Source organism: Patiria miniata, unplaced genomic scaffold, assembly GCF_015706575.1.
Source record: "Patiria miniata isolate m_02_andy unplaced genomic scaffold, ASM1570657v1 HiC_scaffold_11, whole genome shotgun sequence".
NCBI classification, from domain to species: Eukaryota; Metazoa; Echinodermata; class Asteroidea; order Valvatida; family Asterinidae; genus Patiria; species Patiria miniata.
This window is the reverse complement of record NW_024037049.1, coordinates 408,170-430,007: the sequence shown is the minus strand read 5'-3', so window position 1 is coordinate 430,007 and position 21,838 is coordinate 408,170. Positions and strand designations below refer to the sequence as shown.

The 21,838-nt window shown below is 38.7% G+C and overlaps 1 protein-coding gene across 1 annotated transcript in view; it reads right to left on the bottom strand.

Moving 5' to 3' along the window:
* The window catches only part of LOC119740897 (U6 snRNA-associated Sm-like protein LSm3), a 65,892-nt gene extending 47,161 nt beyond the window's left edge, over positions 1 to 18,731 (bottom strand). Inside the window, exon 1 of the mRNA XM_038216373.1 lies at positions 18,699 to 18,731. Within this exon, the coding sequence (XP_038072301.1) occupies positions 18,699 to 18,731 (33 nt within the window). The remainder of the gene's footprint in view (positions 1 to 18,698) is intronic.
* Between the last annotated feature and the right edge of the window lie 3,107 nt (positions 18,732 to 21,838).

Sequence of the window (21,838 nt, the reverse complement as noted above, 5' to 3'; positions counted from 1 at the left end):
AGAACTGTATCAATGTAAAGTGTCAAAGTGATAGAAGGAAATACATTTCGAACACTCGCCGATAAAATACTATGTGAAAATACAGATTTTTATGTAAGGACAATTAAGTGACCAGTTTATAAATTGTTGTAATCACTCTTTGGAAATAAAAAAAAATATAAAAAATCATATAAATTTGTGGGTTTTTTGTATGGCCAACACGATTGGCGATTCGCGAATTGCAAATTAAATGGACTTCTTATTCCACTGCACTTTCGTTAAAAATGAATACTTCCTCTTACAGATTCGCCTACACTCAGTGCAAAATGGAAAACCAACAAAAGAAATGGATTTTCTTTTGCACGAAAAAGTTGCCTACACGCTTTGGTGGGTGTAAAATATTTTTTAAAAATCGAATGCGCTAACTGCGACCTTTTGCAATGTAATGAACAGTCTCTCTTATTGGACGAAAAGTTGCGAAATTGGACGGGAAAACTATGATTCCCGAAGTTGATAAACAATCACAAACGAATTACAAAGTGATGAACGATCAAGAAAAAATTAGGACAACGGTTGCGAACACAATTCCGATTTTAAAAATAAATAAAAGAAGACAAATTCCAAAGAATCTGATTACACAGCAACTAAATATTGGTGTGATCAATATTTGTTTTCATCTTAGTTCTCTTTTTTTACCAACTGATGTACCTGCAAAAAAAATGTGAAGGAAATTTCAGCGTGTTTCCGCTATAAGTTCGAGGCACCCTGATGAGTTTAACGAGGAATTTGCAAAGACTGCAGGCCAAAATGTCTGGCACAGTTCTACGGTGGGTGTTATTGGAAGGGAGTATCACTCGAGGGATGTTTTCTGTTAAAATTTTGACCAAAAGATGTATAAATATGGAGAAAAAATACAGTCTCCCACCAAAATCACTGCTCTGTTCTGATGATTGAGTGAGGAAAATGTCAAATAACAGACACTCACCTCGATGTAACGTTCTTGAATTCTATCACGAAGGGAATCCTCAACACTCAGCAGATTGCGAGCTGGAAATAACACCAACGAAAATGAGTCATTGAAAATCCGCTGGGAGGTATCTTGGGGGCTGTTGGGGGAGGCATAGCTGAATTTCACAAGTAAAACACCCCCAGATCAAAATCTCTGTCGGGCGAAATGTGATCTGGATTGATAATATATTTTTTAAGCGGAATGCGTCCTGCATGCAACGGCCCTGAACAGACCCACGCACGAGCAACAATATTCATGTCTTCTTTGAAGGATTTAATATTTTCGAATCAAATGCAGTAACTACCAAAACAAATGCCCATATTTTCTGAGAGAAATCTGTATGCAAAAAGAATTTAAGGCCACGTAGGATCATTTGCAATTGCCCGGAAAAGTACATTTAATGGCAGAAACCTTGCAATGCTGAGAGTGAAGATAAGACTGGTATCAAATACCCGGTGAAAGTATTTCGCCTGATATATCGGTTGAAAACTTTACAGGTGTTTTTAAAATAAAAAAAAATAGATAAGGTGTTTTAAGGAAGCACGGAATCAAGATACGAGATCCAACAAAATAGTGAATACGTTTTCTCTGCTTTTTCTCATCGATAGTATCCACTGAGCTGAAACTTCAACAGGTTAGTTGCAACCTTCTTAAATTTTTAAGCCATTTTGTTGCTTCGCACGAAAAACAAAAATTCAAAAGCAAATAATCCTAGTTTTCTTTTTTAAATTGCTTGGATTTGAAATTGTAGGAATCACAATGAACATACATTTTCTGCATAACCAAGGACAATCGATCTCATACCAAGGAAGTAGCGGCGGAAATCAGGTGGGCGCCGCAGTCAAGGTACGGTCGTTACAAAAATAATTATGTTCCGGATTGGAAATCAGCGCACCGGTTTGACTACTGGCATCAGCCACCATCTGTTTGTTAACCGAATAATGTCCCATATTTGTTTTATTATTATCTGTGTACCAACTGACCAAAAACGTTCAAAGTATTCAGCAAATACTACTATTGCCATTTCAAGAAAATATTCAAGGGAATCTAAGTGGCATGCTGAGTGGAAACCTGCATGCAAACAGAGCTTGTGCTTAATATTTGAAGACGAACAGCGGACAAGGCGGATCGGGGGGGGGGGGACCATGCCCCCCCCCCCCGCCCCGACAAAAAAAACCCAATTTTGTTTTTAAGTGACGTCGCAATAAAGGCAGGCACTGGGTACACTACCATCTTTTCGAAACAAAAAATGGTTAAAGTGGTCAGAAATTTCCTCAGATCGCCACAGAGCATTTAGAATTAAAAAAAAATCGGGGCCCATGATTAAGCGGGCCCTGAACCCCACGCCGTAATTTTTTGGACCCACTTTCCGGGGACCAATTTTTTTGGGGGGCTACCCCCAAAAAAATGTGTTCTGGATCCGCCCTTGACAGGGAACAGAAGGGACGAATAATGTGCACAGACATCAACGCTGTACATGATTGCTACAAATGAATCCAACTAAACAAAGCAATTTGAACTTGAATAAAACTGTGAGCATCATCAGGATCCGGTCCGTTTGTGTTTGCGCCCTCTTTATTCAGTGACACGTTCATCCTGCAGTGATTGAATGTTTGATGATCAAACCGGAATGGCGCACTGTGAACTCTAGCGAAATGACACAATTTAACAACAAAGTTCAAAGGGTACTGAGTATCCACATAAATGATAACACAAAATAAGACAGGCATGTTTGAGTTGTCTGGATTTCCTGATGAACGTTCTTCCGTGACCAACTTCTCCATAACTCTTCATTCTGAATTAGTTTGAGTGATTGCCGGAATACAATGTGAGTACATCGATTCATGTTTAAAAATTAAAATGATCAAATAAACAGGGAAAAAACGAGGCAGAAAATAAGGGGGTGGTTGATCATACCTATATACTGTTTAGGTTAAAGAGTCGAACATTCGCAAGATTGTTTTCTTTAAACCAAAATGTTAACGCAGTAATTTTTTACCTGAACTATTGCAAGTGCGTGAATTATTTTGAATAAGTGCGAATCCCGATCAATTTCAACTATTCTGAATCACAGCAGGGAACTTGATGTATTGAGCTCTTTAAAAAAAATGCTCCCAAAATTTGATTCAAAACCAGTCGAGTCTGAACAGCTTTGTTTTTGACACTGAATTATTTCGTGTTTTTATAGTGTTATATCAGACAAGATATATCGTCTTAAAAAACTGAAGACGTTTTCGAAATAGTGTGCCGGTGGGCAGACTATTAAAGTGTGTTAGCAACGAAATTCAGTGACAAGAACCAAAAAAATAATCCCTTTAATTTATCTGTTTTGGTCAAATGTATAGCATCAACTAAGCTAAAAGTTCAAAAGTTAGTTGTGCTGCATCATACTTAAGATTGTGAGCAATTGATCATATGTTCCTCTAACTGGTTCAAGGTTGCTTGAACTTGTAGTTATAGGAATAACAATGAGCGTACAGTTTCTGCATTTGTGGGGGAAATCGATCTCATACCAACGAAGTAGAGGCGCAAACACTACAGCTGGACTACCGCAGTCGAGTTACAGTCGTTCAATAAAGATTTATTTTCCGGATAGGAAATCAGCGCACCGGTTTGGCTCTAGTAAGCCACCATCTGTTTGTCAACTGAAACTTGTCTCACAAAATATTTCAGATTTGTGAAAATCTGTACCAATCACCAAAAACTTTCGAAAAATAAGCCAAAAATCAATATGGCTGTTTGTCCAAATATCCAACAGAATCTCAGCGGCATGCTGAGTGGAACCCTACATGCAAATACATGAGTGAATTCATCGAGAGCTTTTGCTTCAATCTCTTCAGGCGAACAGAAAGCCTGAGTAATTTGTACAAACACCAACTCTACACATGATTTCTACAAATTCACCCAGTTAAATAAAGCAATTTGAACTTGTATAAAACTGTGTGCATCATCGATCACGATCCGGTCCGTTTGTATTTGCGCCCTCTATATTCATGACTCGTTCATCCTGCTATGATTGAATGAAACTTGATGGAAAGCGCACTGTGAACTCTAGCGAAATGGCAAAGTTGAAAGGGTACTGCTTGCAGCAATAACACACAAAATAAAGACAGGAATGTTTTTGATGTCCGGATTTCCTGATAAACGTTCTTCCGTGACCAACTTCCCCATAACTGTTGATCCTGAATTAGTTTCAGTGATTGCCGGGAAACAATGTGAGTACATTGCACCAGAGTTTCCGTGTTTTAAAATTAAATTGATAACATTAAAATGGCAAAATGAGGAAGAAAATAAGGGGTGGTTGATCATACTGATTTTATGGGTGAGGTTATTTATAAAGGATGGAGCTTTCGCAATATGTCTTCTTTAAAACAAAGAAAGACACTTTTTTAAAGTATTAAAAGTGCGTGAATTTGTTTAAGCATTAATCACAATCAGTTGAAACTATTCTGAAATCAGCAGAGAACTTGATGTTTTAAACTCTTCTAAAAACTGCAATCAGATATGACTAGAAAAAGTCCTACTGATAGCCTTTGTTTTGGCAATACAACTTTCCATGAATGTACAGTGTGCTATCCATTATAGTGACAAGATTTCAACTTTATCAAAAACTAAACCATTCAGTATGTGAACAATAATTTAGTTTGAAGCGTGCGAAATGAAAGTAGAGGCGGAAATAATGTCAAACAGGAATTCCTCATTCCGAACAACAAAACCCTGATATATTTGGGTGATCGGGTACTACCCGATCATTGTTTGGAAATGTTAAGAAATTTCTTTCTTTCTTTCTTTCTGGTTTTTTTCATGACAATAATTATCTGCAACTTTTCTTCTGAACAGTACAGACTTCAAACCTTTAACAAACATCAACGCTGACTCCGAGGTGTACCTTTTTTTATACTCTGACGTCATAATGACGTCATCGGGTTTCTTATTACAAGCGATTTCACTGCAAAACCTCATAAACAAAATGAACAATAATGTTCACACTTTGAAATCTGATTGACTTTACCTTGATAAACATTTTTGATATTCGAAGGTAAAGTCGTCTGACCTTTCCTTCCGGGGTTACTGGTAGGTCAAATTTAGGTGAATTTAAAATGCAAAAAGAAGCCACAGAAGGATGAATCCTGATATGAGCACGAACCTTAGTGTGAAGATGTGGATAGTTTAGTGACGTCGTCATGACGTCATCATACATCAAATTACAATCATTTCAGGTCAAAATTTGACAAAATGGTTTGACAGGCGCGGATCCAGAGGGTGGGGAGGGGGGCCACCCCCCCCCAGCCCTCGCTGTGAAACATGCACACAAATTATTACCCGTTCGCCTGTCACAACAATCTGACATATTTTTTTTAGGAACCTGACCCTCCCCTAACCCTAACCCTATTAACCCAACCCCCTGCAAGGGGGAGGATCAGGCTCCCTCAAAGATATTTGAGCAATATCTTTTGTCCTAATAAACCAGAGTGTTCATTGTTTTGTGAAGTGGCAGATTGTGCCTTGGGCGATGGGCTACAGGACTACAGGGTCATCATCTTTGGATGGAATTTTTTATCCCAAAAGGTCATCGGATTATACCGCAAAAATTGAACAGACAATGAAAGATGATGAAATAAGCTGTAATTTGATGGGTGTCTCAAACACCTTGGAGAGTTGTGAGTATTTGTCCTGATCTTTACAAGTGGGGGTATTTATCACTGAGGTCCATGGCAGTTTATTTGCTGGTCTGCCGTAGATATTCTTTGAATTACCATAAACGTCTTTGCGACAATTCAGCATTGTGACGTCATCGAACGAAGTTGGTTATAATAGGGAGAATTTGAAACTGAATCGCATGTTGATTCAAAGACCACGAACAAAAAGGCTACGGTTCAAAAAGGTGTGTTCCAGGCGCAGTTCTATAAGATTTTTTTAGAAGGGATTATTGAATGAAAACCATCATGGTTAGGAGGATATTTTTTTGAAGGGATAATTCAGAAGACTAACCATCATGGCGAGGAGGATATTGTTTTAGAAGGGATAATTGAGGAGACAAACCATCATGGCCAGGAGGATTTTTAGAGGGGATTATTAAAATAAAAACAATCATTGCTTGGAGGATATTTTTGTAGAAGAGATTATTGAACACACAATCGATCTCGGCTTGGAAGATATTGTTTTGAGAAGGGATAATTTAGGAGACTTATTATCACGGCTAGGAGGATATTTTTCAGAAGGGATTATTGAAATAAAAACCATCATGGTAAGAGGATATTTTTTAGACGAGATTATTGTACAGACAAACCATCAAGGCTTGGAAGATTTTTTTTAGATGTGATCATTGAGGAGACTTACCCTCATGGCTAGGAGGATATTTTTTAGAAGGGCTAAATGAGGAGACTAACCATCATGGCCACGAGGATATTTTTTTAAAGGGATAATTGAGGAGGCTAATAATCACGGCTGGGAGGATATTTGTAGAAGGGATTATTGAAATGAAAACCATCATGGATTGGATGATATGTTTTAGAAGGAAGGGATAATTGAGAAGACTAATCATCACGGTTAGGAGGATATTTTTCAGAGGGATTATTGAATGAAAATCATCATGGCTCAGAGGATATTTTTTTGAAGGGATAATTGAGGAGACTTATCATCATGGCTTGTACGGTATTTTTAGAAGGTATAATTGAGGAGACTAACCATCATGGCTAGGAGGATATTTTTAGAAGGGATAACTGAGGAGACAAACCATCATGGCTAGGAGGATATTTTTAGAAGAGATTATTGAACACACAATCCATCACGGCTTGGAAGATTTTTTTTTGAGAAGGGATAATTGAGGAGACTACTCATCGTGGCTAGGAGCATATTTTTATTTAGAAGGGCTTATTGAAATAAAAACCATCATGGCTAGGAGGATATTTTTAGAAGGGATATTTGAGGAGACCTATCATCCTGGCAAGGAGGATATGTTTTAGATGTGATCATTATTAAGGAGACTAACCATCATGGATAGGAGGATCTTTTCTAAAGGGATAATTATTGTGGAGACTAATCATAACTGCAAGGAGGATTTTTTTTGGAAGAGATTATTGAAATGAAAACCATCATGGCTTGGATGATATATTTTAGAAGGCATAATTGAGGAGACTAATCACCACGGCTAGGAGGATATTTTAGAAGGGAAAATTGAGGAGGCTAAACATCATGGCTAGGAGGATTTTTTTGGAAGGGATTATTGAAATAAAAACCATTACGGCTTGGAGGATATTGTTTTAGAAGGTATAATTGAGGAGACTAACCATCATGGCTTGGAGCATATTTGTTAAGAAGGGATAATTGAGGAAACTAACTATTATGAATGGGAGGATTTTTTTTAGAAGAAATTATTGAACGCACAAACCATCACTGCTTGGAAGCTATATTTTTTTCGAATGGATAATAATTTAGGAGAGTAATCATCGTGGCTTAGAGGATACTTTTTTAGACGAGATTATTGAACAGACAAAGCATCACGGCTTGGAAGATAATTTCTAGATGAGATCATTGAGAAGACTGACACTCATGGCTAGGGGGATATTTTTAAAAAAGGGATAATTGAGGAGACTATGGCTTGGAATATATTTTTTTAGAAGGGATAATTGAGAAGCCTAACCATCATGGCCAGGATGATATTTTTCGTAGAGGTAATTGAATGACGCTTTCTGGTTTCTCATTTTGACCAAAAAGATTAAATGCATAGAAAAAAAGGAACAGTCTCCTACCAAATCACTGCTCTTTTCTGATGGTTGAATGAAGAAAATGTCAAATAGCAGACACTCACCTAAGCACAGTTCTTGAATTCTCTCGCGGAAGCACTCCTCAACACTTGAGCGGATTGCTGGCTGAAAAAATACCAACAAAAATATGAGTCATTAAAAATCCACTAGGAGATAACTTGGAGTCTGTGGGGAGGCATAGCTGAATTCCACAAGTACAATACGGCCAAAAAAATGTCTGTACAGTGAAAATGTAATTTGGGTTGACTATTTATCTCAAATGCGTTCTCCAAAAATCAAATCTATCCATGAATTCTACAAAATGCATCCAGGTATTGAACTTGTATAAAACTGTGTGCATCATCATGATCCAGTGCGTTTGTGTTTGCGCCCTCTAGTCTATTCTGACCAGTGACACTTTTATCCTGCAATGCTTAAAAGTAACTTGATGAAACCGGAATGGCGCACTGTGAACTATAGCAAAATGCCAGTTGAACAACAAAGTTCAAAGGCACTGAGAATATCCACAAATAATAACACAATGAGATGTCCGGATACCTGTATACGTTCTTCCGTGACCAACTTCCGCATAACTTTTCATTCTGATTGAGTTTGAGTGATATCCGGAAATAATGTGAGTACATTGCACTAGGATTTCATGTTTGAAAATTTAAACGATAAAGTTAATAGGAAAAAGGGAGGCAAAAAGTAAGAGTGTGCTTGATCGTGCCAAAATTATTGGCCAGGTTATAAAGAGTCCAGGTTTTGCGAGCCTTTTTTTTTTGAAACCGAAAATGTAAAACACCGATTTGTATTTCCTCTGAAATATTATTTTGAATGATCAATACATCTTTACTGTTCTGAATCACAGCAGGGAACTTGATGTTTTATACTTGCGAAAAACTGTGGTCAGAAAACAGTCCAACCTAACAGTCGAACCTAAATAAAAAAAAGTCCATAAATGTGACTTCGTAGTGTATTATCCATATCGACAAGAATCCAAATGATTTTTGTTCAAGAAGTAAAGAAACCAGTAAGTATTTGGACAATTTGTTTTTGAGAGTGCACAATGGAAGTAGTAGCGGAAATATTGCCAGACAGGAATTCCTCATTTTTATTGCCTTGAAATTTGACCTCACAAAACCGTGGTCTGCATCCGCACCAACTGTTTACATTAAGAGCTGAAATAAAATAGCTCGATAATTTACAAAAGTATTTGAAATTAACTCTTTCAGACGGGCTTTGATTAGTGCATGTTATGCACAAACAAAGCCCGTCTGAACAAGTTAATTTCAAACACATTTGTAAATTATCGCGATACTTTATCAACTCCAAAGTGGTCGTTGGGAAAAGGCACAACTTCTGGATCGGAATTAGCGCGCTGGCTTTGCTGCTAGCAAACGTGTATCAGAGTCATAGTAAAAAGAAATTGAACATTTGTTCATAATTTTTTTTTTCAGTCCTCAAGCTACCACATTTCACAAACACACAAAGACGGGGAAATATCAAGCCTACTACCGAGCTCGTTGTTTGAAAAATCATTGAATCAGCAACATTCAACAAAATCTGAATCCCGCAATGATTCAAACACATTGTTCAAAAGACAACAAATTTCTTCAGAGGAAAATGGATTGTTTCAAACACTCACCGAGCAAAATCTTGTTCTTGCAGTCAGTTCTCTCTCTGGTTGTCGTCCGAAGGTGACCTGTGGTTGATGTGAAGGGTGGACGGCCCCACGTGTCTTAAATAGTGCCATCGATTTCCTGAGCAGTGACTAAAAACTCGGACCTGGATTGTGATTGCATGGCTCCTGTGCGCTGTCAATCACACATCACCGACTCGCTTCATATTAATGATATGAAAGCAATGTTACTGTCGTTGAGGCTATAAAGTCACCATAAAAACTAGTCACCGAGAATGAAATAGACGCTTCTTATTGGTGGATATTGTATGGATGTCGGTGACACATCCAAACATGGAATTTATGATTGACACAAACAACCTGTCAGTCACAGACCACTCACTTGTGGTCACCGACTTGTCGTCACCGACTTGTCACCCACAAACTGTGATTGGTGGATAGACAAGTGACGTATACACCGGCCGTGATTCATTCAATGTACACAGTTGGCGCTTCAGTCTATTAAATTGTGTGGATATATTCGGGATTATATGAGGAATTAAATCGTACTCAAGCCAGCGGAGAAACTTGGGTTTAACTTGGGGTAGGGCACCTGGGGTGCGTTATTTTTACAAAGGCTGCACTAAGCGCAAAATAAACGTATTATTACAACAGTTAATGTTTTATTTCAGGCTTTCAAACTGGAGCCGGGGGGGGGGGGGCTTCCACTGGGGACGGGGGTACGTATGCCCCGTGTCCCCGTAGTTATGCCCCTGAGGTAGGCTTTGCTCCTTGATTGGGACTTTGAGGAAATAAAATACAGTTAAAAAAAACTTCCATGAACTTTACGTATCATATACGGCCCGTGTATAATCGTGGCCTTCTAAATGTGGAAAAGGTTTTTACACTTGAATATCTCCCAGTTCGAATAATCATTTCCAGAAATGTTAGAATGTATGACCGGTGATGATGGACCTAAAAAGCAAACGTTCACTACCTAAAGTAATGACACAGTTCCAAAATAGCATGTAAAGTGATTTAAGACCCCCCCCCCATATCAACAAGAAAGGCTTGTATGGAACGACCAGATTTCCTACATTTGCTAGTTCGTGGCCTCCGCATAACGCGTACGATTCATCCTGAACTAGCCCTGGTGATATCCGGACAAATCACACCAGAGTTTGCCATTCTGTATTGCGAACCACCTCGATTTATAATAATCTCTGAAGCAATGACGTAGCGACGATGGGGGGGGGGGGGGGGGACAGTTGAACGACCACATGCCCCCCTTCCCCCTCCCCTCCCCCATACCAGTGGAACCATACCATACAAGTAAATGACAAAGCCACTTGTCTGATTAGGGGCCTCACATGGCTTTGTTCCGAACCGGGCACGAAGCCTATGTTTGCAAAACGACCGAAAGTCACCGAGGTCATGAGACATACCGGGGTTTCCCAAACTCCGGCTTCGTTCTGTATACCGCCTTCGGGCATGCGGCTTGGCAATAGAGCTGGATCCGGTATTGGAATGAAGCCGGGATTTTTAAAACCTCGCTTGCAACTCACTCGACTGTACTTATGTCTAGTCTCCGTTCCGAACGCCTCGCTGTTTCGCCACTCGGTTAACTACCGGCGCTAATCAGGGTGACATTGTGGTAAGGCTACAGTTACTCCTCTTGACCAGCAGCGGCAATCTCTTGTTAATATTTGCGGAAACATCAACTTTGAAAGTTGGAAAAGCAGGGGTGGAGGGGGTTGGGCTAGACGCTACCTGACTATTGAGGGCACTGTTTCAAAATGCGTGTATACATACCCGCGTACGTATGAATACTTGAAATAAAAGATTTCGTTACATTACTTTTATTATTTGACGGTTCCTCTCCAAATTCAACAGATTTTTGTGATTTGTCACATTTAATCAACTAACGAAATGTCGATTCCATGCAACAGATATTTCCTGAGTTATTTTTTGAAGCCCAGTGTGTTGTTTTTGTGTCATGAAAGTTGACTCGAAATCGCCATTTAGTTTTCGTGCTTAACACACTTCATTTTTGGGGTATATTAATTTAAGTTTTTAATGCTTTCTCTCCAAATTCGAACCGGTTGTGTTACATATGAACGTCCAATCAGGAGGTATAATTTCACTCCAATAAATCAATGTTTTTTTTAGTTATTGTCTCCACAAACAGGGTATTGTTTTTATTCCATGAAGGTTGACTCAAATTCGCCTTGTATTTTTCACGTTTACACGCCACACTGTCTTTGCTTATTTTTATTATTGAGGAACAATTCATATCCAAATTCGAGAGATTTGATTGATATAGCACGTTAACTCACTATGGAATATTTCAATGCAATGCATCAATCATTTCTTGAGTAATCGACTCCACAACGAGTGTGTTTTGTTTTTGTTCCATGAGCGTTGACTTAAATGCGTCTTCTATTTCTCGTGCTTAACTCACTTAATTGCTCTCCATATTCAACGTCTTTGGGTATTTCTTGAGTTATTGTTTGGAAACCGAGTGTGTTGTTTTTGTGTCACGAACGTTGACTTCAGTTAGGTGTCTCGTGTTGACAACAAATATTTACGGTGGTGACCTCTATTTGTGAAGCGCGCCCTCTTTTGAAAGAAAATTAAAGCTGACTTAATGAGGCAGTTTTTCTCCGTTTTAATACAACGCATTTTTTGCTATATTTTTTTTACTACTAGACAACTCCTCTCCATTTTTACACAGATTTTTGTAATCTGTAACTTTAAACAATTACGAAATATCAATTCCATGCAACATGTATTTCTTGAGTTATCTTCCAGAAACCGAGCGTGTTTTTTTTGTCATCAAATAAGTTCACTCTAAACCGCCAGTTATTTTTTTTGCGCTGAACACACTACATTTTCGGGATATATTAATTATATCTTCTAACTATTCCTCTTCAAATTCAAAAGTGTTGTGTTTTATATAACGACCAATCAGGAGATATAATTTCACTCCAATACAAGAAAATTATTTTCTCTAAATATTTAACAGGCAAGTGTTGCAAGTCGTACTTTAGGGGCCATTCAGAATTTTCAATGTTTTAAAATTTCGATCTTTTTTCCAAATTGTGGGTGGGTGGGTCAAGCTAAATAATTGAAAATCGAAATTCACTTTCCATGGCAAAAAGAAAAAAAAAAGAAAAAAAAGAAAGATAGATCTTTTGACTTGTCTGAACTACGCGCAAGCGTTCCGATATCGCGATGCGTGTTTCTTTTCCAACTTCGTCCCCTGTATGTAATGTCAGTGGCGTAGCCAGGAATTTTTCAGGGGGGGGGGGCGCTGGAACATTTCATGGGGGCGTCATGTAGATCAATGAAATTTCCAGAACAAAAAAATTTCCAGACAAATATGTTTATTTTGTAACATTTTCTGTTCGTCTGTCGGTCTTCTATGCTGTTATGTTTACTTTTAGGTACCTTCAATGGTGCTATGTTTAATTAACCTGTTCATTTGTGTAATTAAACTAATAACGCACATATAGTTGCCAAATATGGCACTAACAAGTTTGAGGTCGGCAATTTCCTCTTTAAAAATCTGGGTACGTCGGGTTACCGTACACACAATTGTCCAGGAAACAACAGTACCAAAGTACAGAAAGTCGTACGCAAGAGCTCCCCAGCAAGTATCGTTGACGCCATTATGATTCCAAAATTTCTCACTGTGTCACACAGCTCCAAAGGTGTCGAATGTTCGGCTGTTCTCATTATGCACCCTCCCGCTGATGTTTATGGCATGTTGACGCGATCCGGCGGGAGGAAGCACGCGAGATGGTTCGGAATAAATCAGGTGTTTGTGCCGTCTGGGTCTGCCGGGTTCAACCTTTAATTATAATATCAATGCCGTTGCCCTGGGGATGAACCCACTTTATGATTACGTGAACTTGGGCTTTTGTTCGTCATAAATATTGCCAACTTGTATGCCTATTGCTCATCGAGGGTAGTTTCCCGAACTTTTTTGGCTGCTATTTTGAACCACATCACGCCAGCCCATGAGTAAACAGACCTCTCTATGGCCAGGCTATCATGGCTGAACATACACGGAAATGGAACACTGTAAAGGAAACGAAATATTCCCCATGAACTTGTGATTTCCAATTATTTTATTTCCTAAATCAAATTTGTGGTTGGCTTTTCAGAGCCAGCATTAGTCCACGATCAATTAGGGCCTAAAAAGCGATATTAAATGCTTCGTTTTGTTCCACTACATTTTGTTGATCATCGTTTTGCGTAGTCTGGTTCCCAGACCAAAAGATTCCGACTATTCCTGATGAATCTTAGGTCAGGTAGACTCCGGTAATACAATGTATTACAATTTACATCACGTGACTAAAATGGGAGGAATTCCTCCTTTTTCCGAAACTGTCCGAAGTTTGCCGAATTCTTTCGTCGACAATCGGATAGTGTCAGAGTATTTCCGAGTATAATATATGTTTTATTAACTGCTAATTGCTTATTAAAAAATTTAAAAAAAACTAGTTGATAATTAATATCTATTGCTTTTATTTAGAAAACTTGAAATTCAACGACGATTTTGCACTCGGATCGTATACGAGGGGCGAACTTTTTGCTGCGTCATGCACTAGTTTGAATTTGACGACCGTTACCGGCATTTTCCAAAACGCGGCGTGGTCTCAATTCGGCTCCGCCTGCTAACAGTGCTGTTTGGGTGTCCAACTTTGAAGATTCCAGGTTAAAATTAGTCAATGTTTTTTTACAGAAGTATTAAACTGTATGATATATGAAGCAAATGATTTATTTTTAAAAAAATTATCGGAACATTAAAAGCTTTATGTGATAAAGCGAATTCGGAAACGAAGTCGAGCTTTGAAAAAGGGCCGTCAATGTCGTCATGTTTATTTTTAGCCACGGAGGCTGCCTGACCTACAATTTAGACGTGTAGACGTCGGGGGAAATTGTCAGGTCGGGGAACCTGACTACGTTTTGCGCAATTTGGCGCGTTCAATCTTTTTTAATTTCTTTTTTAAATTTGCGTCAGTTTTGGCATTTAAACAGTAAATGTCGAAAACAGCAACTTCAATGCAGTCAAGTATTGTGAGTTTACGTGAAAAGTGTTTTTAAGAAATTGAAATTGTTTCCGTTTTTGCATGAGACAAATCTGTGTCTTTAATGCTGTATCAATGTCGGATTCAGATTATTCATTTCTTCAAAGGCAAAGTGTGTAACGTTAGCATAGATTTTTTATTATGCCCCAAATTCTAGGTATCTAAGTAATTCTTTTGCTCTTTTTTGGAATAAAGATGATAATTTTTTTGATATGTGGTTGCGAGAACCATTATTTTGTTTGGCGCCAAATGCATGATTTATTAGGAGTTCAAGTGCGCAGTGGCGCCATATACTTGGCGTTCGCTGATTGGACGAAAGGCATGAGCTCAGCGCGTGATACCAACGTGATACAAGCAATAGTAGACAAAAACCACGCCATAAATAAACTGGGGAAAACATGTTTGCGCAACGATGGCACAAAAAAGGACCTTTGTTTTGTTGGAATGCTAACTGCCTGGGAATTTCCAGATGTGAGAAATTCCGAGGCTGAGAAAATTCTAGAAAGATATGGATTACGGAACACATCCGGGGAAAAACCGGCATTTTTAAGCATTCGCAACAGGTTGACGTGGACAGAAATTTGATATTTTTTTGCTGCCAGTAAAACTGAACCGAAGGCTGAGTCATTGTAGCCAAAATCAATATATCGTCAACGAAATAATAACCTTCCATATGGATACTAAACTATACATCTGAACCATTTTTGTTTTAAAGAGCATTAGACTGAAAAAAGAGATACCTCTATCCAGATTCATGCAGTGTTATAGGGGATACAACATGACGAATTTTTTTTTAAAGAAATTTATAAAAAAAAGTCACTCTTTTTACCATTTTTGTGTTTTTGTTTTTGGTAAACATTTACTATTATGGCCTCGAAATTAAAATGGTATTTCTATTAAGATGAAAGCCATGGGTACAAGACTGATAAATATGACAGATCTTTTAATGCAACTTACTTCAGAACAAACACTTCTTATACGGTGGATTATGGTGAAAATGCCACAAATTTGTGGCTATTTTGCAAATTACGGAATAACGCGGATAATTACTTACTGGAAAGGGATAAAATAAAGTCACATAAAAGTTATGTCCGTCTCCTATTTCAGTATTTCCTTCCTTGAACGAATGTTATATTTTGGAGTCTTAATATTGCAATTTCTTTGCTGGATTGCTAATTATTTCCGAATAAAATGGACAAAATAAATAAAGAAAAGTTACATTTAAAACGTTTGTATATTAATAACCAATGATCTATATTAAAAAAAATTCCATCTTATAAAAAAAATTTGATTCAGTAAAACCGTAAAGATGGAAAAATGTACTTAGAAGTATCCGAAATAGAGCAGCAGCTTTTGTATGAGGTTGGAAAATGCAGTCACAAAGCACCCCGACGTTCCTCCGTTGGAGGAAGTGCAATCCATGCAAGGGAGCCATACTAATGGTATAACAAATACGATATTTATGTATTTTGTTTTGAAGATAAGGGCTTCGAATCGTGAATGTTGAAATGTATTTCTTATGGTTGAAATAATTAATGTTCAGGTTGATGTATAAACGAATGAATATCGAAATTTTCTTGATAATATTTTGTTATATCATATATTTTGTGTTGTAATTTAATTCGGATTCAGTGACTATCTCAAATGGTTTAAACATCTCCAATTATTCTTAAGTTATTTCAAATTATTTGAAGTCTTATAAAATATTTTACTTTAAGTTTATGGGTAATGGGTTTTAGAATTCAACGTGTTAGCATGTACACGTTCAATAATTTATTTGGTCCAAATTATGAAATGCCGAACATTTCGTTATGAACTCGTCTACACAAAACTGGTGTATTGTACGTCCTTCAATTCTTACAGACGGGGGGGGGGGGCAGATCGTAGATATTGGCAAAGACTCTGCTGGCGAAGACAGAGAGACCTACGACCCACGTCTGTGACGTAACGTCCTTCAGAGATTGTGCGCAATCACGGCGTTTTGCGTGAAAATCGCGAGTGCCGAAAAATGACGCGCCGCGTCTTTTTTCGGCACGTGCACCAGAAAAGGTCAGGTGTGTGTGAATTCAACCGGGAGGCACCATTCTGTATACAAAACACAAATACCGTCTAGAAAACCCAAGTAGAGAGATATTACCAAGTGTTCAAACAAAACGTGCAGCACAAACTATATGAACTGGAAAAGTTGTTCAACTTACCATAGCTCGGTTGTGGTTTTTTTTTATTGAAAGGCAGAAATTAATATGAATTTGTTTTGTGTTTCAAGATCGAAGGAAGAACCTAAACAAATCATCTCAGATACGTTTCATACATCTACAATAGACAAAGTTATGACAGTGTCAGATCGGTATCTTTTTAGAGGCTCGACCTATCTGTCAGTATATGTTTCTACATTTGTATCATCATTAGTAAACACAGTGACTGCATAATAATGTACACATGGTTCAAGGAGCAAAATGGAAGTAAAGACAAGTAATAAAACGCAGTTTTAGGAATTCCTTTTAAACGTTTATAATTATTTGCGACAAACCATAAGCAGTCTTAGGTTGACATACACTGAAAAAATATACACGAAATTCTTTAGTCTTTAGTAAAGATCTAAACCCCAGTCTAGTTAGAAAGGATGGGCTTCGTCCGTGTTACTGAAATTATATTGCCGCCGATAATCTGTGTGTTTTCTCTCGATATTTATCATGCTTGTGTTGACTGTCATGCTCAACCTCTATAGGAAAAATTCCAATGCAATATAACAAATATTTTTGAGTTATCGTGTGACATTATGTGTGATTGTGTTTCTGTTTAATAGTAAGGACGATTTTTTGGACACCGTGACTTCAATTGGGAATGCAGTTTTGTCGGTGTTACAAAAAACTATATTGGCGCCGATAATCTCTATTTTGTCTGTCAGTATTTAACAGGCTTGCGGTGCCAGTCATGCTTAACGTACAACTATATAGTATTGAGTAAAAAGTGATTTGTACAAATTTCATAGAACAAGAAAGAAAATGAGATCGAAACAATTAAATGTTTTAAACGTGAAAAATATTATCCAAATGAAACAACGTTCATGTCAAAAAAAGTCACAACTCCATTTCAAGAAGAAAAGAAATTTCCAAGAGGTTCCTTTGTTTCCTCTTTTTCAAGGGCATTTTACCCAAACTCTTTCCAACTACTCTTTGCATTTTGATTGTCTCGCACAGAGACAGCTGTACCCATGCAGCGGTTTAATCTTTCAATAGAGGGCGCACCACATGCACAGTGGTCGCTACTGCTAACTCGCAGAGTCAACACGAACTGGTATTGAATAAAAAGAAGACACTCATGGTTCGGGCAATATCTCATGTAATACTGAACGTATTAACTCAGTATTTCGTTGAGTAATTGTTCATAATAGGTTACGATCGCCAGTACAATTTCTAGTGAATTTGTCAAAGAACAAAAATAATGAGAGCGAAACAACTTAGTGTGTTAAACCTGAAAAATACATTCGAATGAACATCATCGTAAATGACAGAAAATACTATATGGTTTGGTTGATAAGTCACAATTTACAAATTGTATTTTAGTGAAATTCCTACCAATAATTCGTCATAATGTATCACATTCAGGAGTATATTTTCATGGGAATTCATTGAACAAGAACAAAAACAAGATAGTGGACTGAAGTCGGTGCGCGGTGAGCGGTGTTTGTTTAGCGCGCCCTCTTTTGGAAGAAATTGATGCTTGACGATAAAAATAACACGGAGTACGGTGTCCACACAATGCCAATTCCTTCAATTGTTTTACATTCATTCGTTGGCGGTTCCTGTCAATTTTCAAGATGCTCTTGTCAAATATCATGGCAAAATATTAGAGGAAATTTCATTTCAATGCAATGTGTTTATCTTGAGTTGATACAATAACTGTCTTCACAATGTTGAGGCAGAGAAAACGATATTTTTTATTCTCAATTTTTCTACCTTGTTTGTCTTTTTTTCATGACCAATCATCTATCCAGAATTCAATTCAATGCGTCTCTTAATTTTTTGAGATAGCGTGTCTACATGAACTATCGTTTCTGTGCAAAAGTGAGGCAAATGTTCTGTTTGGACTGTGACTGCAGCCTATAGCCAAGTTTTACTCCGTGTTGACGCAAGACACTGCTGATGGGGAGAAAAAAACCAATATTTTGTCTCAATCTTCTGTCTTGTTTGTCTATTTGTCATGACCAGTCATCTGGCCACAATTCTATTCGATGCATCACTTACTTTTTGAGATAGCGTGCCCAGCTGGACTATCATTTCTGTGCAAAAGTGAGGCAAATGTTATGTTTGGGCTGCGTCTGCAGCCCATCGCAAAGTTTTTTCTCCATGTTGCGACACAAGACACTGTTGAGGGAGAGCAAAGCAATAGTTTGTCTTAATTTTCTGTCTTGTTTGTCTATTTTTCTCAACCAGTCATCTGGCAACAAATCTATTCGATGAACTTATTTTTTGTGATAGCGTGCCAGCTGGACTATCGTATCTGTTGTCTGTGAAAAAGTGAGGCAAATGTTCTGTTTGGACTGTGACTGCAGCCTATAGACAAGTTTTTCTCGACGCAAGACACTGCTGATGGGGAGAAAAACAATATTTTGTCTCAATCTTAATTCTGTCTTGTTTGTCTATTTGTCATGACCAGCCATCTGGCCACTATTCAGTTCGATGCATCACTCATTTTTTTGTAATAGGGTGTCCCATTTTGACTAATAAAAAAAGTAATAAATTATGCTGGCATGGCTGGCGAAAAAAATGTCAGTGTTAACTTAAGTTAGGCCTAGCCCTAGGCCTAGGCCTTGTTTGAGTTTGCATGGACAGTCCCTAATTTTCGGAAGAATTGCTCCTTTAGTACACGTCCAGCAAATACCAACTCACTATGGCTTTATTTAGCCTATGTTATAAATGGAATGTCATGGCCTAGCGGTTATAGCTAGCACTGGACTCATGTTCTGGTGTTTCAGAGGCAGTATGTAGAACCCCTCTGTAGTACAACCCCTCCAGAGTGAAGTTTTTGTAGAAAGTAACACCCCCATAAAAAATTGGAATTGGCCAAAGACAACACAGAGTGCATGTGAGTGTGCCTGGTCACTTTCACATATTTTGGCAAAGTGACCAGACGTACTTACAACAGTGTTCTCTTTTGTCTTTGCCCAATAGGTATGTACAAATGTTTCTTTCTTTTTATTCACATCTAGGTTCCTTTAATTCTGTTGTTCACATTTTCATTTACTTGGAGTATACAATCAATGACTTGAGTTGATCAGTTGGTTGAAGGTAAATTGTTCTTTGAATTTGTCAAGTTTACTCTTTTGCCAAGTTCCCTAGAGATTTGACATGATTGAAGTTTGTTTTATGATGCTTAGATATTTCCATTATTGTTTGTATATTCACTTTTTGTAACTTTGGATGAGATTTAAGATGATATAAGTTTGATTAGTTTTTAGCAACTTTACTTTAGTTATTCACTTCAATTATTCATGGAAAGTTTCACTAAGTTTCCTGGATTTGAGGAAAGTTTGGTGAAAGTTTGTGGAGTTGATAACTTGGATTTCATTTATTTAAGAAACTGGACCATGTATGTTTTATAGTAAACTGTGTTTGTAGATTTTAACATTGAATGTAAGTTTCACCATTTAGCCAAGGAAACTTCCATTGCAAGCACTGAGTGTATATAGATAAGCTGAAGCATGGCCTTGCCACGTTGTGGAGAGTGAATACTAATTAGGCTAGCTAGAACAATGACTGACTTGTGTGTGTAGTATGGAAAGACCACCTGTCACACAGTAAGGGTAGCACTGGGGGGAGCAGTAGTATGCCCCAGGCCATTGACTTGGCTGGAGTTGAGCCATACAGTGGAAAGTCTGTTGCTATAGCAACAAGGGTGCTGGCCAGCCTGAGTAGTGTGTTTATCTTTAAGACATGGCAGATAAGAGTTCTGGTAGTTGTGGCCATAAGATTATTAAGTTAAGTTTCTCAAACAGGTTAGATAGTACATGTAGTTTGCCTTTAGTTTTAAAGTGATGTTTCTCCTGAAGTTGGATAGTATTGGCCATACTGATTTAAAGCGTTGTTATTTAGGAAACTGACTTAACCTTTTTCTTGTACATTGTTTGTTTATTATGATGTTTGAATAAACACCTTTCACATATTTTGGCAAAGTGACCAGACGTACTTACAACAGTGTTCTATTTTGTCTTTGCCCAATAGAAATAACGTTACCACATGACAGCTGGGTAACAAATCTGGCGATCTTGCCAGGACGTAGTAAATGCATGTGAATGCATTACTGCATGGCAGCTATCCTCGTGAACGTCCCTGGCAGCAGATAGTGCCCTGGAACGGCAGGAGGCAGTGAGGACGACCGGTTGGCGTCGGGAGTGAAGGGAGACACCTTGACCTGATTCAGTGACGCAGTTGAGGACGGAGCAGACGAGAGGATGGAGGCCCTGCTAGCATTGCAGCAAAGTGTAGTCAGCCAGATTGGCTGCCTGCAGGAGGAGCAACTACAGCAGGTGTGCACAAAGCTGGGTGTTGATGAACACACTGCCAGCAAGGAGAGTGCACGCCTGGCCCTCATCCGGAGGTTGACCCGCCACCTTAACAGCGAGACCATGGAAGACATGGAAGACAAAGGTCAAAAGGTCTTCGAAGACCTTCGTGACTTCCTGAAGACCATCACTCCAGGAACGTCAAGCGCCTCCAAAGACCCCCCAGCCACCCCAGAGTCAAGCTCGACATCCACAGCGGAACCGGCCCCCAGCCCCCCTACCCTACCAGTGAACCAAATGGTTGGCCTACTGAAAAAGGAATTTCGAATCAGCGGCCAGGTTGGGGAGCCTGGTCAGAAGGACCGGCTCTCCCACAGTAATCTCATCATGCAGATTGAAAGCGGTTTGCGGAAATCATACAAAGAGGTCGAGATTGTAGAGGCTGTCATCCGGTCCATCAGCCCAGGCATGCGCTTGAGGAGCTACCTGGAGAGCAAAGAGGGGCTAACCTTGCCAACCCTTCGGGAAATCCTTGAAGCGCACTATAGAGAGGGAAACGCCACGGAGATATACCAAGAACTCTCGTCTGCCTCGCAGGGGAGTACGGAGTCAGCACACGACTTCTTGGTGAGGACCCTCGACCTCCGACAGAAGATCCTGAAGGCGTCAAAGATGGAGTCCACCATTAAGTATGACCCTGGACTGGTGCAGAACATGTTTCTGCACTCATTGAATACCGGGCTCCAAAACGACAACATTCGAGGCGAGCTGAAGCCATTGTTCTTTGACCCCAACACCTCAGATGAAGTCCTCTTCCGACAACTGAAGATCGCGGAAGGGCGGGAGATCGTGAGACTGGCCAAACAAAAGAAGAACAAGACA